We start from the raw sequence: 20,775 nt of genomic DNA on the forward strand, positions 1-20,775 counted from the left end.
ACATACCTAAGTGTGGATTTAGCTTAGACGACAGGAAGCCTTTCCAGTAATAACTGGCTCCATGCACACAGACATGACACACCTGGTTTCGGGTGTGAGAGGCTCACGGAAGAGCAGTCTGGCAGCAAACCACTCCCGATTTACAGTTAGTTCTGCTGTCATGTCACACTTGAGCTGGCTTCCCATTTGAAGGCGACAAAAGCATGTTCATGGCAAGTGGAAAAAAGCTGAATCAGGGCGTTGTTCAAGGACTTGAAAACTTGCCTTTTCGGGAGTGCATGGTTTTTATGTTTTTTTTTTTTTTTTTTTTACTTTACATAAAACCAGTTATTTTTTAGTATTTCTTGACCAATTTATTTTAAGATCGATAAAACATTTTTGGTAGTGTATTGAGCTTTATATAGCTTTATTTCAAAGTGTTCTGGTTTAACATTAAAAATTTAATGCTACTAAAAAGTAGTTTTGCAACCCATGTGTTTGCTTTTTAAAATAATATTTAAGATTTTACTTCTTTTTTTTAGTCCTGTTTTGGGAACTACCAATTTTTCTGTCTTTCAGAAATACGCCTTCCCCGGTGTTAATGCCTCCTTTGTTGTGTGGAGAAAGGCTGTCTAATGGACCATTTGGAAAATGTGACAACAGCATGGACTTTTCCCCCATTGCGTTTTTATTGTACCTTGTCGAGATGGCCCTGGACATGAGCTTTCTTAGCATCGGGCAGTTCCTGGTTCCTATGGACTTCCTGTTTTCTCAAATAAAAATAGAAAAGCATCTCAGAAAGGAAATCTGGTCAGGGTGAACTATTTCATGAGATCAGTTGGACATGGCAGTGGCCAGGATTGTATAGTATATAATCTGAATATAATGTGTACCAGTCTTCAAGTGTCTGTGAAGTCTGAATATTTTTGTATATAATTTTTTTGTATATAATAGGATATAGGAAGAGGATCTGAGTAACTGTGAGAGATGTTATATATTTAGCATTGTAATCTGGCATTGTATTTTGGGGAGATTTTAGGGGGAGGAAGATTAAATGAAAAATACTGTAATTCTCTTTATAATACTTGATTGTCAGATACTGACATCTAATTGCCAGCTGCTCTGATCTGTATAGTTTCTCCTTGTCATTTTTCTAAATGTTAGCCAAGAGACAGAAGGTGTCTTTCTTTCTGGTAGATATTGGAAGTTTGAATCCTAAAAGAATTACTTAGTTTTAAAGCAACAAGTTAAGGTAGAAAGATGGCGTCATTAGTAACAGTAAAATGGGCAGTATGCATTAGAGCCTAGGGAGTGGCAGCTGTGCCTGTGAGGGCATCGTACAGGGCTCCTCGTTCTGCCCTTGCAGCAGCTGTGTAAGGTGTGTGCTGCTGCTACCCCTCCTTAAAGGGAAGGTTGTGCAGTGACCAAGCCACTAAGTTAAGGAGGTATTCCTAAATACTGGCATGGAGATTTGAGTTCCTGGTTCATGGCACCAGAACTCTGGCTTCCAGTTGTGATGGCTTTACAGTGAGAATGGCTAGCATAGTTAGTCTTATTACTCTCCCAAGTTTCTAAGTCCACTTTATTTACATTTTGTTTGCATATGTGCATTGGTTTAACAGTTTTAACAGTAGTATATGCTAGCTTCTCAGGGTACTTGTTGAGGAGGATTTAAATTCTTGAGTGATGCTAATAGTTCTCTTTTTTCTTTCTTTTCCTTGATAGTAAAAAACCCCTTTGATGAAACATTTGGAAAAATGCAAGTAAGTAAAAAATCGTAATGCTTATAATTTATGTCATGCTTTAAGTGATGAAAAGATTAAAGTGACTATAAACTAAGAAAAGTAACTTTAAGGCCCTTTTAGTTAGAGGCATTATGTTTTATCAGTCTGGGTATCCCTGCCTGTAATTTAACTAAGCCTGACTTAGGGCGCCTCCAAAAACTGTTTTAGTGTTTATTACGTTAGTGTAGAGACACCTGCCCCATCAAAGGGAGTGGTTCTTACACTTGGAAGTATGCCGTGTTGCCCCAAGTTCCCCGTGCCTCACTGAGCAGCTCTTTGCTCTGCCGGTGTGCTGACCCATCAGGGAAGCTGATGTCTTCTCAAAGGGGATGTAATGACTTTACCCAAAGGGCTAGGCATATCACAGACACTGGGGATAGTTAAATATTTACAGCCGGTGTGTATATTATAGAACACAATTCTCTGCTATTTTTTCGCTATAAGAACTGACCATTACATAGATCTATATTGAAAACTATTTGTTTTACTCAAGGGCGTGTAATAAAGTTCAGTCAGATCTGTAGAATATTATTTCAGATTGTTAGGAGTACAGCTTTGGAATAATTCTGTTCAGTATATTCTGTAGTGAAGGCATTTATTTTCTGTGAATTTGAAAACTGAGTCGTAAAGACGTGGCAGCCTTGTAACTAAGGCTTAGTCCAGCGAACTCATGGAGCCTTGGTACAAAACCGTTTCCTTTAGCTTGTGATGTCACAGTGTCAGTTTAAGAACCATGGGTTTCAGCCTCAGCTTTTGCTTTTTGGAGTTTGGATTATTGCATGCCCCCCCCCCCTTCTATTCTGTCTTTTGCTTTTGAGACAGTCGTGTTATATCGCCCATCCTGCCCTTAGGGTTGCTCTTCTCCTGTCTCAGTCTCCTAGTGTTGAGGTTACAGGCATAAACCACTGTGCTCTGCACTTTGGATTTTAATTTTGTGTGAAGATAGAAATTGCCTTGGTTCATAAGGACACAAAGATGACACCAGTCAAAGGGTGATGTGGCAACAAGCTTAGAAGCAAGCAGTCACCTGGAGGGACGGGCACTGTGTCATCATGAGATATAGTCTGAGGACATGGTGGGAATTTGCTTCTCCCGCTGTCACTGATCGTGGTGCACTGACGATGCTATGTTCTCATTGTGTGCGATTGTGTGCGAACTTGTTTTCTTTGTCCCCTGACGTGGATGTGGGGACAGAAGGACGGATGCAGGTTCGTGTCTCTACCTTCTCACCCAGCCTAGACTTGCTCCATGGGTGTGTTCATCGCAGTCCTGTTCTGTCAGGTCCTCCAGAAAAACGGCAGTCATAAAGACACCCCTGATAGCCATGACTTTATCTGGCTCAGGGTTAGCATCTCTGATTTTTCTCTCATCAGGGACACTGGCTGTTCTTAGATTTCCGTATCATTGTTTAGACTACTTGATAGATTCCACAGACAGTGCCGTGTTTACTCCAGATCATTCCTGCCTTCTGCTCAGCAGTATTTCAGTCACGCACAAGCCTGATCTGCCTTTCTCCTAAATCTTCAGAATAGTGCCAGACTTTCTCTTCATATCTAGGGCTCTATGGCCATTAATTCTGAGCTACTTTTCCTTCGTTTGCTCCTGTTTGTGTAGGGGATAGAACCAATGCTTTCCTGCTTCTCGCTTCTACTCTGCTTGTGCTGTTCTCTCTATCTGGGATAATGGTCAAGTCTTCTTCCTGTGCTGCCCAGCTCACATGAGCCTCTGTTTGTTTGCATGGTAGTGATGGTGTTCTTGAGAATGGAAAATACCTTGTTTATTGTGTCTCACTTTGCTCTGAGAAAATAGTTCTTTACTCCTTAACTTTATTGAATGTTCACATCAGTGGCTGGCTACTGTATATGGGGCCACCTTGAAAGTCCAGGACAGGCTGTATCTGGAAGTAGCAGTATACACTCTTTTAGTCTATGTGATTGAGTCAGATTAGAAAACAAACTGTGGAGATGGCTTAGCAGCTAACAGCGCCTGCCAGCAAGCATGGCATCCTGAGTTTGAAGATACATGGTGGAAGGAGAAAAACGATTTCCAATAATTGTTCCGGGGTATGCCCGTGTGTGTGTGCCAACCTCATGTGTACACAAGTTAGATCAGTCACTCAAACACATAATGCAACCTGGATGGGAGAGAGACAGGAACAGTATATATATGTGAACACACATTATATACATTTTATATATATATATATATATACATTATATATATATATATATAATGTATATAGTGCTCTGCCTGGCAGGTTATTGTGTGTGAGATCCTTTTCTGTAAATTCTTTTTTCTAAGGTGTGTGTGTGTGTGTGTGTGTGTGTGTGTGTGTGTGTGTGTGTGTGTGTGTTGAGTATGTACATATACGTGCTGGTACCTGCTGAGGCCAGAGGCATCAGTACCTGGGGAACTGGACTTAGAAAAGCTTGTAAGCTGCCTGGCCTGGATTGACCCTCTGGAAGAGAAACCCTTAATCACTGAGCCACCTCTGCAGCCCTCTGTGCCAACTTAATAGTCCTAAGAAAGTAAAATTCTTAACAGTGATCATGTATGATGAGGTTCTTTAAAATATAGTAGCTATTGTTTCCATATGGATTTGTTTTTTCAGATATATAGCTCTAACCATTGTAGCTCGTGATTTCCTCTTTTAAGTAATTATAGAAGTTTTTCTTAGAATTTATTTCATAGTAACTTTTTTTTTTTTTTTTTTTTTTTTTAGGAAAGTGAGAGAAATCTTGTGATGAGCACACTGTACAGACTTCATGACCGATTGGCCCAGCTTGCAGGTATTGTCTCCCTTTTTACTGTCCCCAGGCCATGTCTAAGGCACCCGGGGTGTGCGCGTGTCAGCAGGAGGAGCCCTGCCTGGTACAGACGCACATTTACTCAATACCTTTCTTTATACAGATGCAATCAAGGCTATGTCCTGCTTGCCATATGTGTTAGGTATAATTTATGTATATTTGTCAGTAGTAAATTCTGGAGGCTCAAATAGCATTTGAATTGGGTAACAGCGATTAATTAAAATCGATACAGAGGTATAGATTTTCATTGGTGATTTGTGACGCCTGTAGTTAAAGTAAATACAGTATTCTATGTTTAGTTGAAGTCATATTCTGCTCTTATTAGGTCTATTAGAGTGCTTAGGTATCAACACATCTGCAGTGTGAATTTAATGAAATTACTCAATGCATTCAAGCAGTATCTATAAAACTACTATAGCGTATATCTGTTTATCCAATTCAGTATGCGAATTATTAATATTTTGTGTATAAGCTGAAAGAAGTGGCTTTGGATTCCTCCTTGTAAGTAGAGGAGAGGGAAAGACAGAGCCTTCATTGTGCAGGAGCAGATTGCTATGTGCAGGTAAGGTCTTTGACAGAAGTCTAGGGGACAGACCGGTGACTCCTCTGGTTAGGTGGAAGTACTTAGGACCCTGACACTCGCTTCCCATGCCTTATCCGTCTTGCTCTTTGCTCCATAGTTTATAATGCTGTGTACATTGTTAAATGCTTTCTCTGTGCTGACTGATTTGTCTTATTCATACACCACAGCTAATAGCATCCATTTGGTATATTTAGCACCTGGGAGTAGGTTGAATGTGTTCCATAGGTAAGAAATGCTATTGCTGCTACATGGGGCCTGTGTGCCTGTCAGCGGCTGTGTCATGAAGTGCAGTCTGTGGTCTCCTAGATCACCAGAGATGATCGCTCTCAGAGATGGAGCTTTTCTCCCCCAGAGTAGGCACTGGCAAGGTTTTCCCTATCAAGTGCCCCTTAGGGAATATTTTAGGCTTTGTGGACTAGACTGCCTCTCTCAGTACAATTTCATTTTGCTGTTATAGCATGCAAGTAACCATAAATAGTACCTTAATCAATTAGCTTGACTCTGCCCCAGGGGAACTTCATTCATTCACAAGTGCAGCAGCAGAGTACCTTAATCAATTAGCTTGACTCTGCTCCAGGGGAACTTCATTCATTCACAAGTGCAGCAGCAGAGTACCTTAATCAATTAGCTTGGCTCTGCCCCAGGGGAACTTCATTCATTCACAAGTAGCAGCAGCAGAGTACCTTAATCAATTAGCTTGGCTCTGCCCCAGGGGAACTTCATTCATTCACAAGTGGCAGCAGCAGAGTACCTTAATCAATTAGCTTGGCTCTGCCCCAGGGGAACTTCATTCATTCACAAGTGGCAGCAGCAGCCGCATTTGGTCTCATTTGTACTGGCTGATCCCTGATCTGGGTCTGTGGAGTCTGAGGAAGCGTGGTAAAGCTTGAAGACCTGTTTATCCCTGATCTAACTGCCACCTGCACAGCCTGGCGCCTTGAGCAAACTGAGAAGTGAGAACATACTTTCAGGATAGGAAGATGGGCAGGATTTCACTTTTGTTATTACAGTTTTGTTTTTGTTTTGTTTTTGTTTTGTTTGTTTGTTTTTTGTTTTTGTTTTTGTTTTTTTTGAGATAGGGTTTCTTTGTGTAGCTCTGGCTGTCCTAGAATTCACATTGTATGTAGACCAGGCTGGGCTTGAACTCATAGAGATCCACCTGCCACTGTTTCCTGAGTGCTAAGATTAAAGGCATGGGCCCTGAATTATATTTTTAGAAGGTAGTTTTACACTACTTGGAAATAATAAGGCAACAAAAACTTGGGAACACTGAATTTTAGTATGACGAAAACATATCTCCAATAGCTACATGTAGTCTGGAAAAAAGCTTTGAATTTTCTTCAATTATATGAAAGAAGGAAGTAATTTTCTCTAACTTTTATAGCATACCCTTTTATAAAAACTAGGTCATAGGTTCATAGATTGAAATTTCAGCCTCGTTTTACTGTTGATCTGTGTTAAACAATTTTCAGGGTGTGCCATGAACTTGACTGTCCTCTAAAGTAGACATGCTCTAGTGCAATAGTAAGATTAGTGCAGGTAAACTCACGCTCACTCAACTCATTGATGTGTAAGTTAGTGAAGAGAATCTCCTGGATGATGCCTTTAAGAATAACCAGCCTTCAGACTGACCCTAGGCCTTACAGTTCAGAACTCAGGAGGAAGGTATTCTTAGTAGACCAAAGTTCACTTAAAAGTAGTGGTTTGCGTGACAGGCATTCTTTACATTAGATACCAGAACTGTTTCTAGAAAACATAAGTGGCATTCATCAATCTTTACTGATTATTACTATATATAGTTGTGTCATTTGTAAAAACATTTTCAATTCTATTTACTTTTTTTTTTCTGTGTAATATTGTACTTATTCCAAATTACTATGCTAATCTTCACAGGAGATCATGAGTGTGGCAGTTCCAGTCAAAGGATGCTCTCTGCCCAAGAAGCAGCTGTGTACTTAAAGGTAAGCAATGACATCAGATTTTAGCCCTAGTCTTAAAGCTTATAAACGTCCATACCACTGCATTTGACCACCACTTTCATTGTACTGCTTAAGGCACAGCTTTTGTGTCCCCTTTTACAACTCATTGCCATACCTGAGTCAGTCTTTGCTCATCCTTGAGTGCAGTAGCCTCTGTCTCTTTTCTTGTGTTACTCCACCTGAGTGGTTCTCAGCCTCCCCAATGCTGTGACACTTTAATACAGTGTCACATGTCGTGGGGACCCCAGCTATAAAATTATTTTCATTGCTACTGCACAGCTGTAATTTTGATAATGTTGTGAATGTAAGCATTTGTTTCCTGATGGTCTTTGGGCAGATTGAGAAGTTCTGATCACCCCACTTGTGCAGTTTTTACATATATGCGTGATTATTTGCCTAGTTCTCTTTCTGAGATTGTGGATGTAAGCTGATTAAGTGTATTTATATCTAAGGATATAAAGCTAATTGCTTTTCTAGTTCTACTTCTGCTATGGATTTGACAAAGCAATGTCATTGTGGTTGTTTTGGAGGTGAATAAGTGCATAATATAGATTTGATATTAGAAGTGTAATTAATGAACACCTCTAAAGCTCTATTCTGAATTCGCCTCTATTCTGAATTCCTATTCTAACTGTAGAAGTTTGGTGAGTTGTATAGACTGTGTATAGTTAATTTTGGTGTGATGTTTTTATTTATTTGCAAAGTTTTTTTGTTTTAATAAAGGAGTCTTAGCATTTGGTGTCGTGTAAGCAGGTATAATAAAAGACAGTGGAAGTTTTTAGTGTTTTGTTTTAGTGTACTGTGTTTAAGGAAATGCACACCAATGTGTAAAGAGCATGGGTATTAACCAGCCCCTGTGATGCATGCTTGTACTCAGAGCTGCTTGGTAGGCTGGAGCAGGGGACCTGCTCGGAGCCCAGGTGTTGAGGACAGCCTGGGCAGCTTAGTGAGCCCCTGTCATAACAGAACGAAAGGTAAGGGAGACGTTTAGCTAGAATGAAGATAGGTGAGGGGCAGTAAAGCAAGGAGCTTGTCATTTGTAATCTGTTGCTCTAGACCAGTTTAATGTCAGGGGACGAAGAAAACGTGTGAGTTTTTCTCAGCTGCTACGGGTCATCCCTAAGACTATTTGAAAAACCCTAAGTTATAGATGCAAAATGCCACTCTGATTTGTGACAGGAAAATGGATTTTAAAAACCATACTGGAAAGTTCTATGACGGGCCAGTTCCGTGGAGATAACCCCATAAAGATCTGAATGCTTGCAGACTGAAATGTGACCCAGCCAGCTTGTAGACGGCTGGGTGGTTCGGTGGGAGTGTTATTTTCCACTCCCCCTTTCACATTGTGTTTTTAAAGTAACACGAATTGTCCTATTAATATTTTAAGTGTATTACAATGCAGTATGGTAACTGTATACACTCTGTTATATATCCAATCTTTAGGACATCACATTTTATATGACTGGAACCCTTATGGATTTTAGTCCTTTTGAGGCTATTGTAAACACAGTTGTTTTCTTCATTTCCTGTTGAGATGTTTGCTGTTATTATATAGAAACAGTTGGTTTTTGTACCCTACAAGTTTGATGAATTCATTTACTACTCTAAGAAGACTTTGGGATATAATCTTTAGAGGTTTTTTTTTTTTTTTTTTTTTTTTTATGTAGATGATTATATCATTTGTAAAAAGAGATTACTTCTTGCTTTGGATTTTGAAATTTCTTGCAAAAATTACTGGACTAGAATTTCTAGTGCTGTGTTGAGAGTGACCATTGCTCCCGTCTGATCTTAGAGAACAGCTCTGAGTTCTTCACTATTGCGCATGACTGTTAGCGTGGCCTTTTTATGTTGGCCTCTGTTACACTGGCATTATCAGCTTTTACTCCTGCTCTGTTTCGCTCATTGTTGAAGGCATGCTCAGTTTGCTCATGTGCTTTCTGCATCTGTTGATACAATCGTGTGGCTTAAATATTTTCATTTATTGAGAATGCAATATGAGTGTGGTATAACATGAGTACTGCATGTAATAAACAGGGTAGTAATATAAGACCCAGATAATATTGTGGGTTTTAATTTTTTTTTTTTTTTTATCTGTTAAGGGGTAATCTCATTCATATTTTCTGTGTTGAAATGTCTTTGTATCAAAGGGTCCTCATTTTCTGTTATTTCATCGAGGATATTTGTGTCTCTATTCATCAGTATTCACCTGACTTTTCATGTCCTGTCTGTCTAACTTTGATAATAAAAATCAACATATAAAGATCAGTTTGGGAGCTTGGAAGACGTTTTGGTGCGTAAAGACACTTGCCACCAAGCCTGATGACCTGAGTTCATTCAATCCTTGGGACTCATAGTAGGAGAGTCTTCTTACTGCCATATGTGAGCCGTTGAATGTACATATCCATGCATACATATACACCACAGTGAATAAATAATAAATAGATGTTAGCAGTTTTTAATTAAATAAGTTTGGAAATGTTTCTTCCTCTTCATTTTTTGAAGAATTTGAGGTTAGTATTAATTTTCTTTAATAAAGTAAGTAACGAAATTAGAAATGAGATCAGCTTTCAGACTTGACCAAGACCACATGAGTCAGTGGAGAACTGCGAGCGAGCGAGGCTCAGAGAAGTGGGGGGAGGTGCCCGGAGTTAGACTGGGCACGGGCGGGGGTCTCAGCCAGGCAGCCTGGTCTTGGAGTTTCATTTTCAGGTCTCCAAGTGTGAGAGCGCATGGTTGTCACATCATAGATTCAGTTAGACAGCTGCCAAAAATAAATACCCCCAGAACAAACAGAAATCACTACACAAGATTTTTTGTTAAAAATAGTGTCAATTTCTAGATAACTGTCTTTAAGTATTTCTTAAAATAGTGTTTTATTTTTAATACAAAATTATCATCTTAACTCACATGAAAAACAAAGAGAAAAGTTTTCACTGTAGACTGGTAATCCCTGGTAGCATTTGCTCTAGCTTGCTCTAGGCTTTTAAAGTGTATCTTTAAAATGAGTATGACTGTAAATATCTCATTTATAAATATTCATGTATTTACCCTAAGAATTATGTACATTTGCCTCTGTCATTAAAAACAGCTTAATTTTTAAAATTGTTGGCTGATATTTTATTCTGTAACTATTGCATTGGTTTTTCCCCTAGTCATTTCCTTAGGAAATAGTCCTAGAAAGGAAATTACTTTTTCAAAGAGCATTATCTTATAAAGAGCTTTTGATTCTTTTCAGCTTGCTGCCTAATTTAAAATGGCAGTTTAGCTCAGCCTAGCTTCAGCTTATTTTATCTGTGTAGTGGTACAAGGGCCCCTCCCCCAAGCATGGTACCAAACAATGATTATAAAGTATATACAACAAGCTTTCTGCTTACAGAGAAATCTTGTATTTATTCTATGTGTTTATATTACGATTTCATCTGCAAAACAGCTAACATTATTTGGATATGGGGTAAATGAACCAATCACTTTGTGGTCTCTTGGCTCAGCTCACATTGGAGAACGTAGAGCTCCCACAAATGGACATTGGCTCTCCTGGGTGCATTGTCGGTGGTCATGATGAGTAATTCTCAGTGTGACACTTTGTTTTGTTCAGTTTGAGTCATTACATTTTATTGTCATTTTCTTTATTCTGTTTTCTCCTTTAAAAGGGGTTTATTGAACTTACTTGATGAATGTATTTTATCTTACCTCCTGTTTCTATTGAGCCTTTCCAGATTTTGGTAGTGAAAGCTGACTTTTTTTGTGGAAAGTGAAGAGGTCCCTCTGGTGGATCTCTTAAGAAACACATGCTTTGTATTTCCTTGAACGTCCTTATTGGAACATTTCTTGATGGTTTTCCTGTGGGGTAATGTGATGAGTGTTGATTTCTAAGTTGCTTTCAAAGCCTGATTAACTTGACACAGTGAGCAATATTTAAGATTTGTGAAGAACATGATAGGGAAGTAGATAGCTGCAGATGTACCAAGTTATGGCCAGATAAGACTTTCATAGTTTAGCTTGGTATCTTCATTGTTGTTGTTGAAGTTTTATGTGGAAAATAAAGTATTCTCAAGAGGCCGGTGATGGGGGCTATTGCTTTCTGCAGTTATTACCTCTTTTGATCAGTAATGCTTCTGAAAATAATATGGTATTCTGGTTCTCTACATTTCTACACATTCCACTTGAGTTTGGTCTTATTTTTATCTTGCTGCCTTTCGTCTTTCTTTAGTTTTCGTTATGCAGAATTAAATCTTCTAATAGAAATTTGGGAAAAGAAAAAAGTGCTCTAAAAAGTGGGCTTTTACAGCTGGTTTTATCAAGTACTCAGTGTCCCTGGTGCTATGTGCTCTCTGTCCCACAGTGATCTAACAAAGCAGTGGCGTGAACCCTGCTTTATGGAAAAACTAGAGCTTAGAGGGTAGTGCCTGGGCCACCCAGCGGGAATGCGCGGGAATGCGCGGGAATGCGGTCAGACCTGGAGTGGGAGTCAGTCTGCCCTGCTTGCTTTGATGGCCCACCCTAAAGAAGTACTTAACTGTGGTATATTCGTAGACACACATTCTTCTCACAGTGTGTATATGTAGTTCATAATGGAGCTAAGATCTGGTCCCAGACCTGCTTGTCTCAAAATATAAACACAAAACTAAAAATCCCAGAAGTCGAGTTTCCATTGAGTCAATGGTTAAGTTACTCCTTTTTAGGCAGGGTCTCACAGGGTAGCCCTGGCTGGTCTGGAACTCCCTAGACCAGGCTGGTTTCCAAGCCACAGAGAAATGCCTGGCCCCGTATTATTTCTTGGTGTATAGCATATATCATCTCAAAAGTAAATGGAATATTCTCTAAAGTAAAGGCACATAGCTATTTTACTTTCCAGTGTCCTTTTTGTGAACTGTCCACACTGGGTTTCTAATTCCTGATTGCAGTACTTTAATATATGGTACGTAGGCACGTGCACACACCGCCCTTTCCAGATGAACTAGATTTTTAGAATAGCTGCCTACAATGTGTGTCTTAAAACCATTGTCACATGCATCAAATGTTAAGTTTCAGAGTGGAAAAGCAATTGTAGTTTGGTGCAGTGGTGACATCTGTGATCCAGGGGTGGTTAGCTTGCCAGGTCTATAGAGTTAGACCGTCTCAGAAACAAGACAGTACTATTTCATGGAAAAGACCCAGCAAGTTCAAGATGGCCCGTGCATTACCTTTATTAGCTTAAAAATCCTAGAAACAGTTTTGTGTAAGTCATGATACCTAGCAGAGTTAGCTGTGCTTTGTACAATTTAGTGTTTTTGCGAATTGACTATGCTAATAATCCACTGAATTAAAAAGTACAAGTATGACCCAATGAAAAAACTTCCAGTGTCATTGAAGAATCCGTTGGTATATTAATTCAACAGACACTTCTAAAAAAAAAAGTTCAAGTCTCAGTAATTTGCCATTTGCTTATTTGAAAATACTGTTCCATTTATTAACAGCAAAATAATTCATTGCCATGATATTTGAAAACAGACTTAAAGAAAGCATAGCAGAATATTATAGTGGTTATATTGGAATCATGAACTTTTCCTTTTTTATTTTTTGGTATTGAGCTACATGATTTCATTATTTTGTTTATGTGGTTAAGATAAAAACAGAGCATGTTATTTATGGGATGTTTTACATAGGACTGTTGACAGTAGTTTTCTATTTTTCTTGTTAGGATTTAGATCCTGCGTATGAAGATGTATTTAATACTTCATTGCTGTGGATTTTAAAAAATGGGAAAGATGTTGGCATAAGGTACAGGCTTTGATTTACATTTTGGTGATTTTGTATTGTAAGGAGTTTTTTTTTTTTTTTTTTTTTTAATAAATTTTGATCTCTATCGTAATTATTTTTAAATAGGTGTATTGGTCTTGGGCCTGAGGAAGAGCTGACAGACATAACTGATGTGCAGTTTTTACAGTCCACCAGGCCCCAGATGTCTTTCTGGTGTCGTTTCCGACGAGCTTTCGTCACTGTGGCCCACAGGCTGTTGTTGCTGTGCTTAGGTGAGTGCCTAGGTGAAGCTGCTTCCACAGCTTGTGTCTCAGGCGGTGTTAGTCATGGGCCTGGCCCTGCGCCTGTAGAGGTCTTCACTGAGTAATGAGTGCGCTTTCGGTAGCTGTGACCACACATCCCACAGAAATGACAAGAAGGATGGGAAGCGTCGGTCACGGGAAGGAGGGTTTGCAGAGCAGATAGCACGGAGGCCAGGAAACAGAGAGAGTGGCTGAGACAAGTGACCTAATGTCCCGCCAGCTGGTGACCTGGTCCGTGTGAGGAGACATTTTCATGTGCAATGGTAACAGTAAAGCTGAGGGTTATTTATGGCAACTGTGACCCTAAGGGCTTAGAGAATAGTAGTGTGGAGAGAAAACTTTGTCATGGGAGTCATAGAAGGGGCAGGCATAATAAATAGTATGTATAAAGAAACCTACTTTTAGAAAATAGAATTGGGGAGTAGAAAAGATGAGCTTATTTTTAAATAAGATAAGCTCTAAATTTCTGGTTTAAAATATCATGGGAATTTTTTAAATTTAGGTTCTTTTATATTTCATAATATAGCGCTTTAAACATAACTCGGTTTACTTTAATGTTTAGTATGTTTAGTAAAACTCACTTTTCTAGTAGTTTAGTGCTGAAAGAAAAGCCTGAAACATTTTTTTTTTTTTTATTAATAGGGATTTAAATACTCATCTGTTACTGTGATGGAAGAATTTCTTTAGAGAGGGGTGAAATTTTGAGAAAGTACTTAATAGAAAGTTTTTCTGTGTAGTTCTATTATACAGGTGATTCAAACCTTTGCACTTCATTATTCTGTTAGGGTAGTGGAGGTGATCCTTGCTACTAGCTACAATGTAACTGACTCAGCTATTCCTTTAGGGCAGTGGAGATGGTCTCTGTTATACCTGCTACAATGTAACTGACTCAGCTATTCCTTTAGGGCAGTGGAGATGGTCTTTGTTATACCTGCTACAATGTACCTCCCCATTGCTAACTACAGTCTTAATGCCAACTCTGTGATTGTTGCAGGTGTAGTGATGGTTTGTGTTGTTCTCCGTTACATGAAATACCGCTGGACTAAGGAGGAAGAGGAAACAAGGCAGATGTATGATATGGTGGTAAAGATTATAGGTACGGAATTTGTAAAATCCTGAACTATTTCTGGAAAACTTACCATGTGATAAAGCTACAACATAGTTGTCAGAAGTTGATTTACTTACACAATTGTTGATTTATTTTCAGATGTTTTACGAAGTCATAATGAAGCTTGCCAGGAAAATAAAGATTTACAACCGTATATGCCTATTCCACATGTTCGAGATTCCTTAATACAGCCCCATGACAGGTGTGTAAGTCACCGCATTGAGATAGATCAGACTGTGGGAGACTGGGATTTTATTGAGAGTTGTGATAACTATACCTGCTTAGCTGGAGAGACTTTAAAGTATTTTCTCAACACTTCTGTTTGCCTCCTGACTTTCAGTGTGTCATAGGATAGCTGGTTTATCCTTATTCCTGCATATCTTGATTCTTGTTTGCCAGTCTTCCTCCTTCTTATCCCTTTAGTTTTTGTTATGCTAAGAAACAGAGACAGACAAAAGCTAGTTATATTTTTTTGTAATATTTTAAGTACTTAATGTTATTACTGAAGCTTTTAAAATGAAAGCTAGAATCTAACTTTTCAAAAATGAAAAAACCATCCATATTCTGAAAGCTGTGGGTCTTGAGTAGCATGCCTTCACCACTAGTGGATGAAGGAGGCACATGCTCAGCTCTGTAGATAAACTTGAGGCGAGGCATAGGCATCTAAGTCCTCTTTAGATTAACTGTCAAGAATGGTATTAGGTGGGGAGGGTGGGTGGTTGGGGTACAGAGACAGATGACAGACTAGCTAGTTAACAGTAACTGTTACTTCAGTTACTGACATTTCCAAATGATGACAAGCCAAGATTAAAGTACATTTGTCGTTCCGTTTGTGTGATAGGAAAAAGATGAAGAAAGTCTGGGATCGAGCCGTTGACTTCCTTGCTGCTAATGAATCTAGAGTACGCACAGAAACACGAAGAATAGGAGGTGCAGATTTTCTGGTCTGGCGGTGGATCCAGCCTTCTGCATCCTGTGATAAGATACTAGTAATACCTTCTAAAGTATGGCAAGGCCAAGGTATGTATTTTCCAGAAAAACCAAACATTTTCTCCTAATTTTTGAAAAATATACATTATATATTTAACTGAAACACTATAATTCGAAGATATGTGAATCCAAATCTTCCCTTTCTAGATGCACCCTTAGAAAGAGTAAATGTTAGAGCAGATCTGGTTTGTCCGTGCTGTAATAAAGACAGATGTCCCGTTGATCTCAGTATTATAGCTCTAATGGCTTTCTTCTCATCAAACACATGAGTCATTGTTACAGTCATTGTTAATATGTGTTCAGTATATATTAAATGCACACGCACACACACACACATACGCGTGCGCACACACGGAAGCATGACTAACATTCTGTTTTCCAAGTTTTGCTTGCCTTTCTCCTGTTTCTTACGAGTATGTTACATCCCTTTAGGGATCTTGTATAGCTCTGTCTTTGCCTGGTTTTCTTAATAGTGTGTGCAGTTTCAGAAAGAGTAAAATATGTAAGGAGTTTATATGCCTACACAGGAGAAGCATGTATGTAAAATAGCAAATAAAGGGAGTATAATAGCAAAGCCCTTTTCCTACCAAATCATGCTTATTATTATTTGGAAACAGTGTTCCTAGAAAAGATAAATGCAGTGTTTGTTTAGAATTGCATTTCTATGAGTACAGTCATATCATTTGCCCCCTCTAATCAGTTTTACTTTAAAAAGCTTTAATATTTTTTAATCATGGGGTTGGGTGCTTAGTGGATAGTTTGGATCTGGGTGGAGTTGAGGGAGTGAAAACCAAATATAATCAGACTATATGACCATGGGCTTTGGCTACAGCCCCTTTCCCTGGTTTCTCTCTGCCCTGCTCTTCCCGTCCACCGTCCAGTCCTATGGTTGTGTCCCATGCCCCTCCTCTTCCTGCTTCTACATTTTCCTCTCTTTTTTGCAATTTCTCGAAGCTGCCTTCTCATTTTTACTTTTTTTTATTCACCTTTTCTTATGTGGTGGCTTCATTTAATTTACATATGATAATTCCGATGTGTGTACCCCGTGAAAACTCACCTTCTCTTCTAGGCGATGCGCACTACCCTGTCTCTTCCCACAGTCACTTCTCTGGTGCCTTAGTCTGGACAGCAGTGCGCTCCTCTCTTGGCTCCCCCACTTACCCGGAAGCCATCCTTAGGCTGTCCTTTGTCTCCGCTTGCTTGGTCCTTGAACTGATCACGTCGGGTGCGCTCCTGTCCACCGCGGGGACCTTGGCCTCACTTTTCACGCCACTGCCTCTTGGACAACAGACAGTCTCTGGCTGTCTTAATCACTCTGCCTAATTGATTTTTCACAGTTGCTTCAATTTTACTAATATTTAAAGATAGATCTTGTCTTGTGGTTCGTCTTCAAACACTTGGGTGACTTTGTATTACTCTGACATCGTTGTGATACTTTTCTGTGGCCAACACCGGCCCTGAACGAGCTGACTTCTCCTTTGCCAGGCTCTCCTTTGTGCTTGCAGTCACTCGCATGTGCCATTTCTTTCTCAACACAGGGCCGTGCACACTTCGCCTCTCTCCGAAGGGACCTGTCACTCATCTCCTCTGCTGCTTTAATTTAATTCAGTTCTCTGCCTCAGGGAGCTCTTAACTTGCATGACAGGGACTTACCGCAGCTCTAATCCCCTGGAAGACACTGTCCAGTTGTCTGGCTCTGGACAGTGATGATTGTCTTACTCCACCCTAATTAACTGGCTCATTAAAAGCACACAATAAGTATTTTTTTTAACGAACTAAAAGATAGTTTTTCAACAAAATGCAACAATTTCAAGTAACACAATTCATTTTTTTTTTGTAGCATTTCATTTAGATAGAAGAAATTCACCACCAAACAGTTTGACACCATGTTTAAAGATTCGAAATATGTTTGATCCAGTTATGTAAGTATTATACATATAATTTTTATTAGGGGTATTTGGGTGGAAAGTGCTTGGTATTTCTACTATGCTGTGTCTAATTGGAAATTTTTAAAAATCATTGCTAAGTATAAATCTAATGCTTTTCTCCTTTGGTTAAATGCCAAGCAAAGGCATCTCCCGCAGGCTTTAGCAGTCAGTCCCAGTCCATCGTTTGGTTGCATTAGGCAGATGCAAAGTGAAGTTGCTCTTCCTTTTGCCCTCCCGTCTGTGACTCACCCACAGTGAGACAGATGAGCATGTGTGCTGTAACAGACGCTCTCGATGCTCTCGATGCACTTGCCGGCCGCCATGACAGCCACGCACTGTGTTTGGCCTGGGGCCTTTTGTTTTGGACAAGAAGTTTGGAATGTAGTGTTTACATCGAATAAACTAACAAGAAAGGAAACAGTGTTCTTCTTTTGCAACTTTAATGCTAACACTAGTCTGGAAAAAGAAAGGAAACAACTTGCAAATATAGCGGTCCACAGAAAGACTGGGTTTACTTGTTATACTGTAGTGTGAGGAGCGAATACAGAGTTAGGAATAGCGTAGCATGGTTGATTTTTGTTTCTCTTGATTTCAGGGAAATAGGAGATCAATGGCATTTGGCAATTCAAGAAGCAATTTTAGAAAAATGCAGCGATAATGATGGCATTGTTCATATTGCAGTAGACAAAAACTCGCGTGAGGTAAAGTCGTGTCTGATAGTGAACGCATTATTTTGTATCTGTTGCTGTTAAACTAAGACTATTCTTTTCTCTCTCGGTTTTCTTTTACAGGGTTGTGTGTATGTTAAATGTCTGTCTCCGGAATATGCTGGAAAGGCTTTTAAAGCATTGCATGGCTCTTGGTTTGATGGTAAGAAATTTGAGTATTACAAAGATTTGGAAAGGAAAATTAGTTGCATTTAATTATGCCTGATTTTAAATGAAATAATTTTCATTTAGCATGTTTTGAATAATAATTTTAGGTGAGTTTTGTTTTATAGCTCTAAAATACTATTTTTATCTTGCAACAGGGAAGTTGGTTACAGTGAAATACTTACGGCTAGATAGATACCACCACCGCTTTCCCCACGCTCTTACGTGCAACACTCCCTTGAAGCCATCAAATAAACACATGAGCTCTATGTCACACCTGCGCCTTCGGACTGGCCTGGCCAATTCTCAAGGGAGTTCCTGACTTTATTTAAACAGGAAAAGTTCCTGTTTGGCCTCCCGTCTTCCTTTTAAAGTGCTTTTTGTCTGTAATATTTTTATTGCTGAGGACAGCTGTTTGAAGGTCGCAAAGGGATTTAGCAGAGCGGCCACAGTGCTGAGTGGGCCGAAAGACTGGTTTCTTCCACTCTGGGGCTCAGTTGAACCACTGCACTTGAAAAGTTGTGCACAAGGAGCGCTGTCTTCATATGAAGCCTTTCAGGGATGGTGGTTGTAGTTTTGCACCAAGAAGTGATTGGATAACCACACAAAAGCATAGCGAAGCAGCCTTTTATATTTCCATAATTTCTCGTGAACTAATGTGAATTTTTGTATACAGTCAGCTGCATAGTTCCTTACAGGCTACTATGGTAAAGCTGTTCATTTCCCACTTTAACCTTAGGTTTCTGTTGCTTGTAAAAGGTTCATTTGCTGCAGCTGGAATATGGGGAAATTTATTTGGTTTTAATGGTTTCATACATGTGTAAGTGGATGTATATGTACCTAAACGGCTTTTGTATATATGTATAAATGCTGATGGTAGTAAAAGTCTTGTTTTGTGAGAATGTCTGCATTAGCAGTACAATAAGCTTTCTATTTTATTCATTATCTAATTTGTGTATATATGTATGTACATAGCTGTGTGTTTATGTACATACGTAGTTGTACATATGTACATATACACACAGATATATACATATGGCTGTACTGTCATAGATGATCAAACAGCCAAATACCTGGAAGTATTAGATACATGTTTAAAATACCTTTTATAGATTTTATATAAAAATGCCTGAGTATGATTTTGTGTGAAAGTTCTGGCACCAGTTGTAATGAGTTCAAATTTATGTGAGCAATAAAGAAGCAATTGGCAGATACTGGAAAAGTATTTTGTGAAAAGCTGTATTTATTATAAATGCTGGGGCTATAACATACTTGGTGTTGGGAGTATGTCATTTTCCCAGTCTGTTTATAGCTCCTGTTCTATGTTCAGTGTAGAGCAGGCATGTTGTTGCAGCAAAATGTGTTGTACAAATTATCCTTGGAATGTTGGGCCATGAAAGTTTGCAATGTAGAACATGCACAAATGACCATTGGTTTGTGTGTCAGTGTTTGTTTCAGTAAAGCTACTTTATCATTGCTTATGATTTCAGATCAAAACAGTTACTTGATCAAGGGTTATGTGTGACCTAAAAATTGGCTTTTTGAAACACAACCCTCTGGATATATCATTGTTGGTCCAAATGAGTATGCGAAACAGCCGGAATTACCAATTGCAATACTTGTTTAAGTTCAGCCTTCTTTTTGTTGTATATGTGTTGGGTTTGCAGCATGAACTTGCACAGATATGCACGTTTTCTGCTTAGTAAACATGATGCACACTATTCTGTAAGAAAACCCTTTGTGCCTTACCTGTGTGCTTCTGTGGGCACCATGTTTATGAAGAATACATGTTTGTTATCAGAAGAGAGTGAATGTTAAATTCTCAATTTATGTCTCAGATGCTAACGTGTTAAAGTATAAATATATAATATATAAGTAACTAGTCTTTCTGTATTTTATGTGCATCATAGTGATTTATTTGAGCTTAGTGACCCCATCTTGTAACCTGTTGCAAGAGTGAATGTAAAAAATCGTTGTGACGTCTTAACAGGTCACCTTTAGATGCGGGATGCATCTTCTTCTTGCTTCTAAGATGTATTTCATGTAAACATTGTACATTTATTACTGTAATATATACTATTATGCATCTTATTTTACCTGGTACTCTTTAAGCTGACCAAGAGTCCTCCCTAGAAGACAGATGGGAATGTGTATAATAATTAGGCATTATTTGAAAAGTTCTGGTTCGATGTAATCTGTTTTTTTTTTTTTTTTTTTTTTTTTTTTTTTTGTTCTGTTTAAAAAAAGAAGGAAAACATTCTAATTAAAAATTTATTAGGTTTTTTAAAATCGCGTGTTTGTTTTAAAGAAACTTGTAAAATGTCTTGTATCTTCCCTTTTGCCAGTGAGAGTGGGTGGGTGTCTTTATTTCAAATCTCTTTTATCTGAGGCTCTATGGATAGCTCTGTTTATAAGGATGAGGATTATAAAGTTAGTTTCTTGGGTGTTGATTTTAGTTTTTTGAGATGAGTCTTACTCTATTTCCTAGACTGGACTGCAACTCAACTATGTAGTGTGGGCTGTCCTCTGACTTGGGAATCCTCCTGCCTCAGCCTATGGGCTGGCCTCCGACTTGGGAGTCCTGCCTCAGCCTGTGGGCTGGCCTCCGACTTGGGAGTCCTGTCTCAGCCTGTGGACTGGCCTCCAACTTGGGAGTCCTCCTGCCTCAGCCTGTGGGCTGGCCTCCGACTTGGGAATCCTCCTG

The 20,775-nt window shown here is 39.1% G+C and overlaps 1 protein-coding gene across 1 annotated transcript in view; it reads left to right on the top strand.

Annotated features, from left to right (window-relative positions):
* Lemd3 (LEM domain containing 3) overlaps positions 1-20,360 on the top strand; it is a 41,301-nt gene extending 20,941 nt beyond the window's left edge. The window contains exons 2-13 of the mRNA XM_051176176.1: positions 1,705-1,742; positions 4,486-4,552; positions 7,047-7,114; positions 12,813-12,892; positions 12,998-13,143; positions 14,168-14,269; positions 14,381-14,483; positions 15,123-15,301; positions 17,112-17,193; positions 17,795-17,900; positions 17,991-18,069; positions 18,230-20,360. Coding sequence (XP_051032133.1) covers positions 1,705-1,742; positions 4,486-4,552; positions 7,047-7,114; positions 12,813-12,892; positions 12,998-13,143; positions 14,168-14,269; positions 14,381-14,483; positions 15,123-15,301; positions 17,112-17,193; positions 17,795-17,900; positions 17,991-18,069; positions 18,230-18,393 — 1,214 coding nt within the window. The 3' untranslated portion in view covers positions 18,394-20,360. The remainder of the gene's footprint in view (positions 1-1,704; positions 1,743-4,485; positions 4,553-7,046; positions 7,115-12,812; positions 12,893-12,997; positions 13,144-14,167; positions 14,270-14,380; positions 14,484-15,122; positions 15,302-17,111; positions 17,194-17,794; positions 17,901-17,990; positions 18,070-18,229) is intronic.
* The last annotated feature ends 415 nt before the right edge of the window (positions 20,361-20,775 follow it).

This window comes from Phodopus roborovskii, unplaced genomic scaffold (assembly GCF_943737965.1).
Source record: "Phodopus roborovskii unplaced genomic scaffold, PHOROB, whole genome shotgun sequence".
Classification (NCBI taxonomy): Eukaryota; Metazoa; Chordata; class Mammalia; order Rodentia; family Cricetidae; genus Phodopus; species Phodopus roborovskii.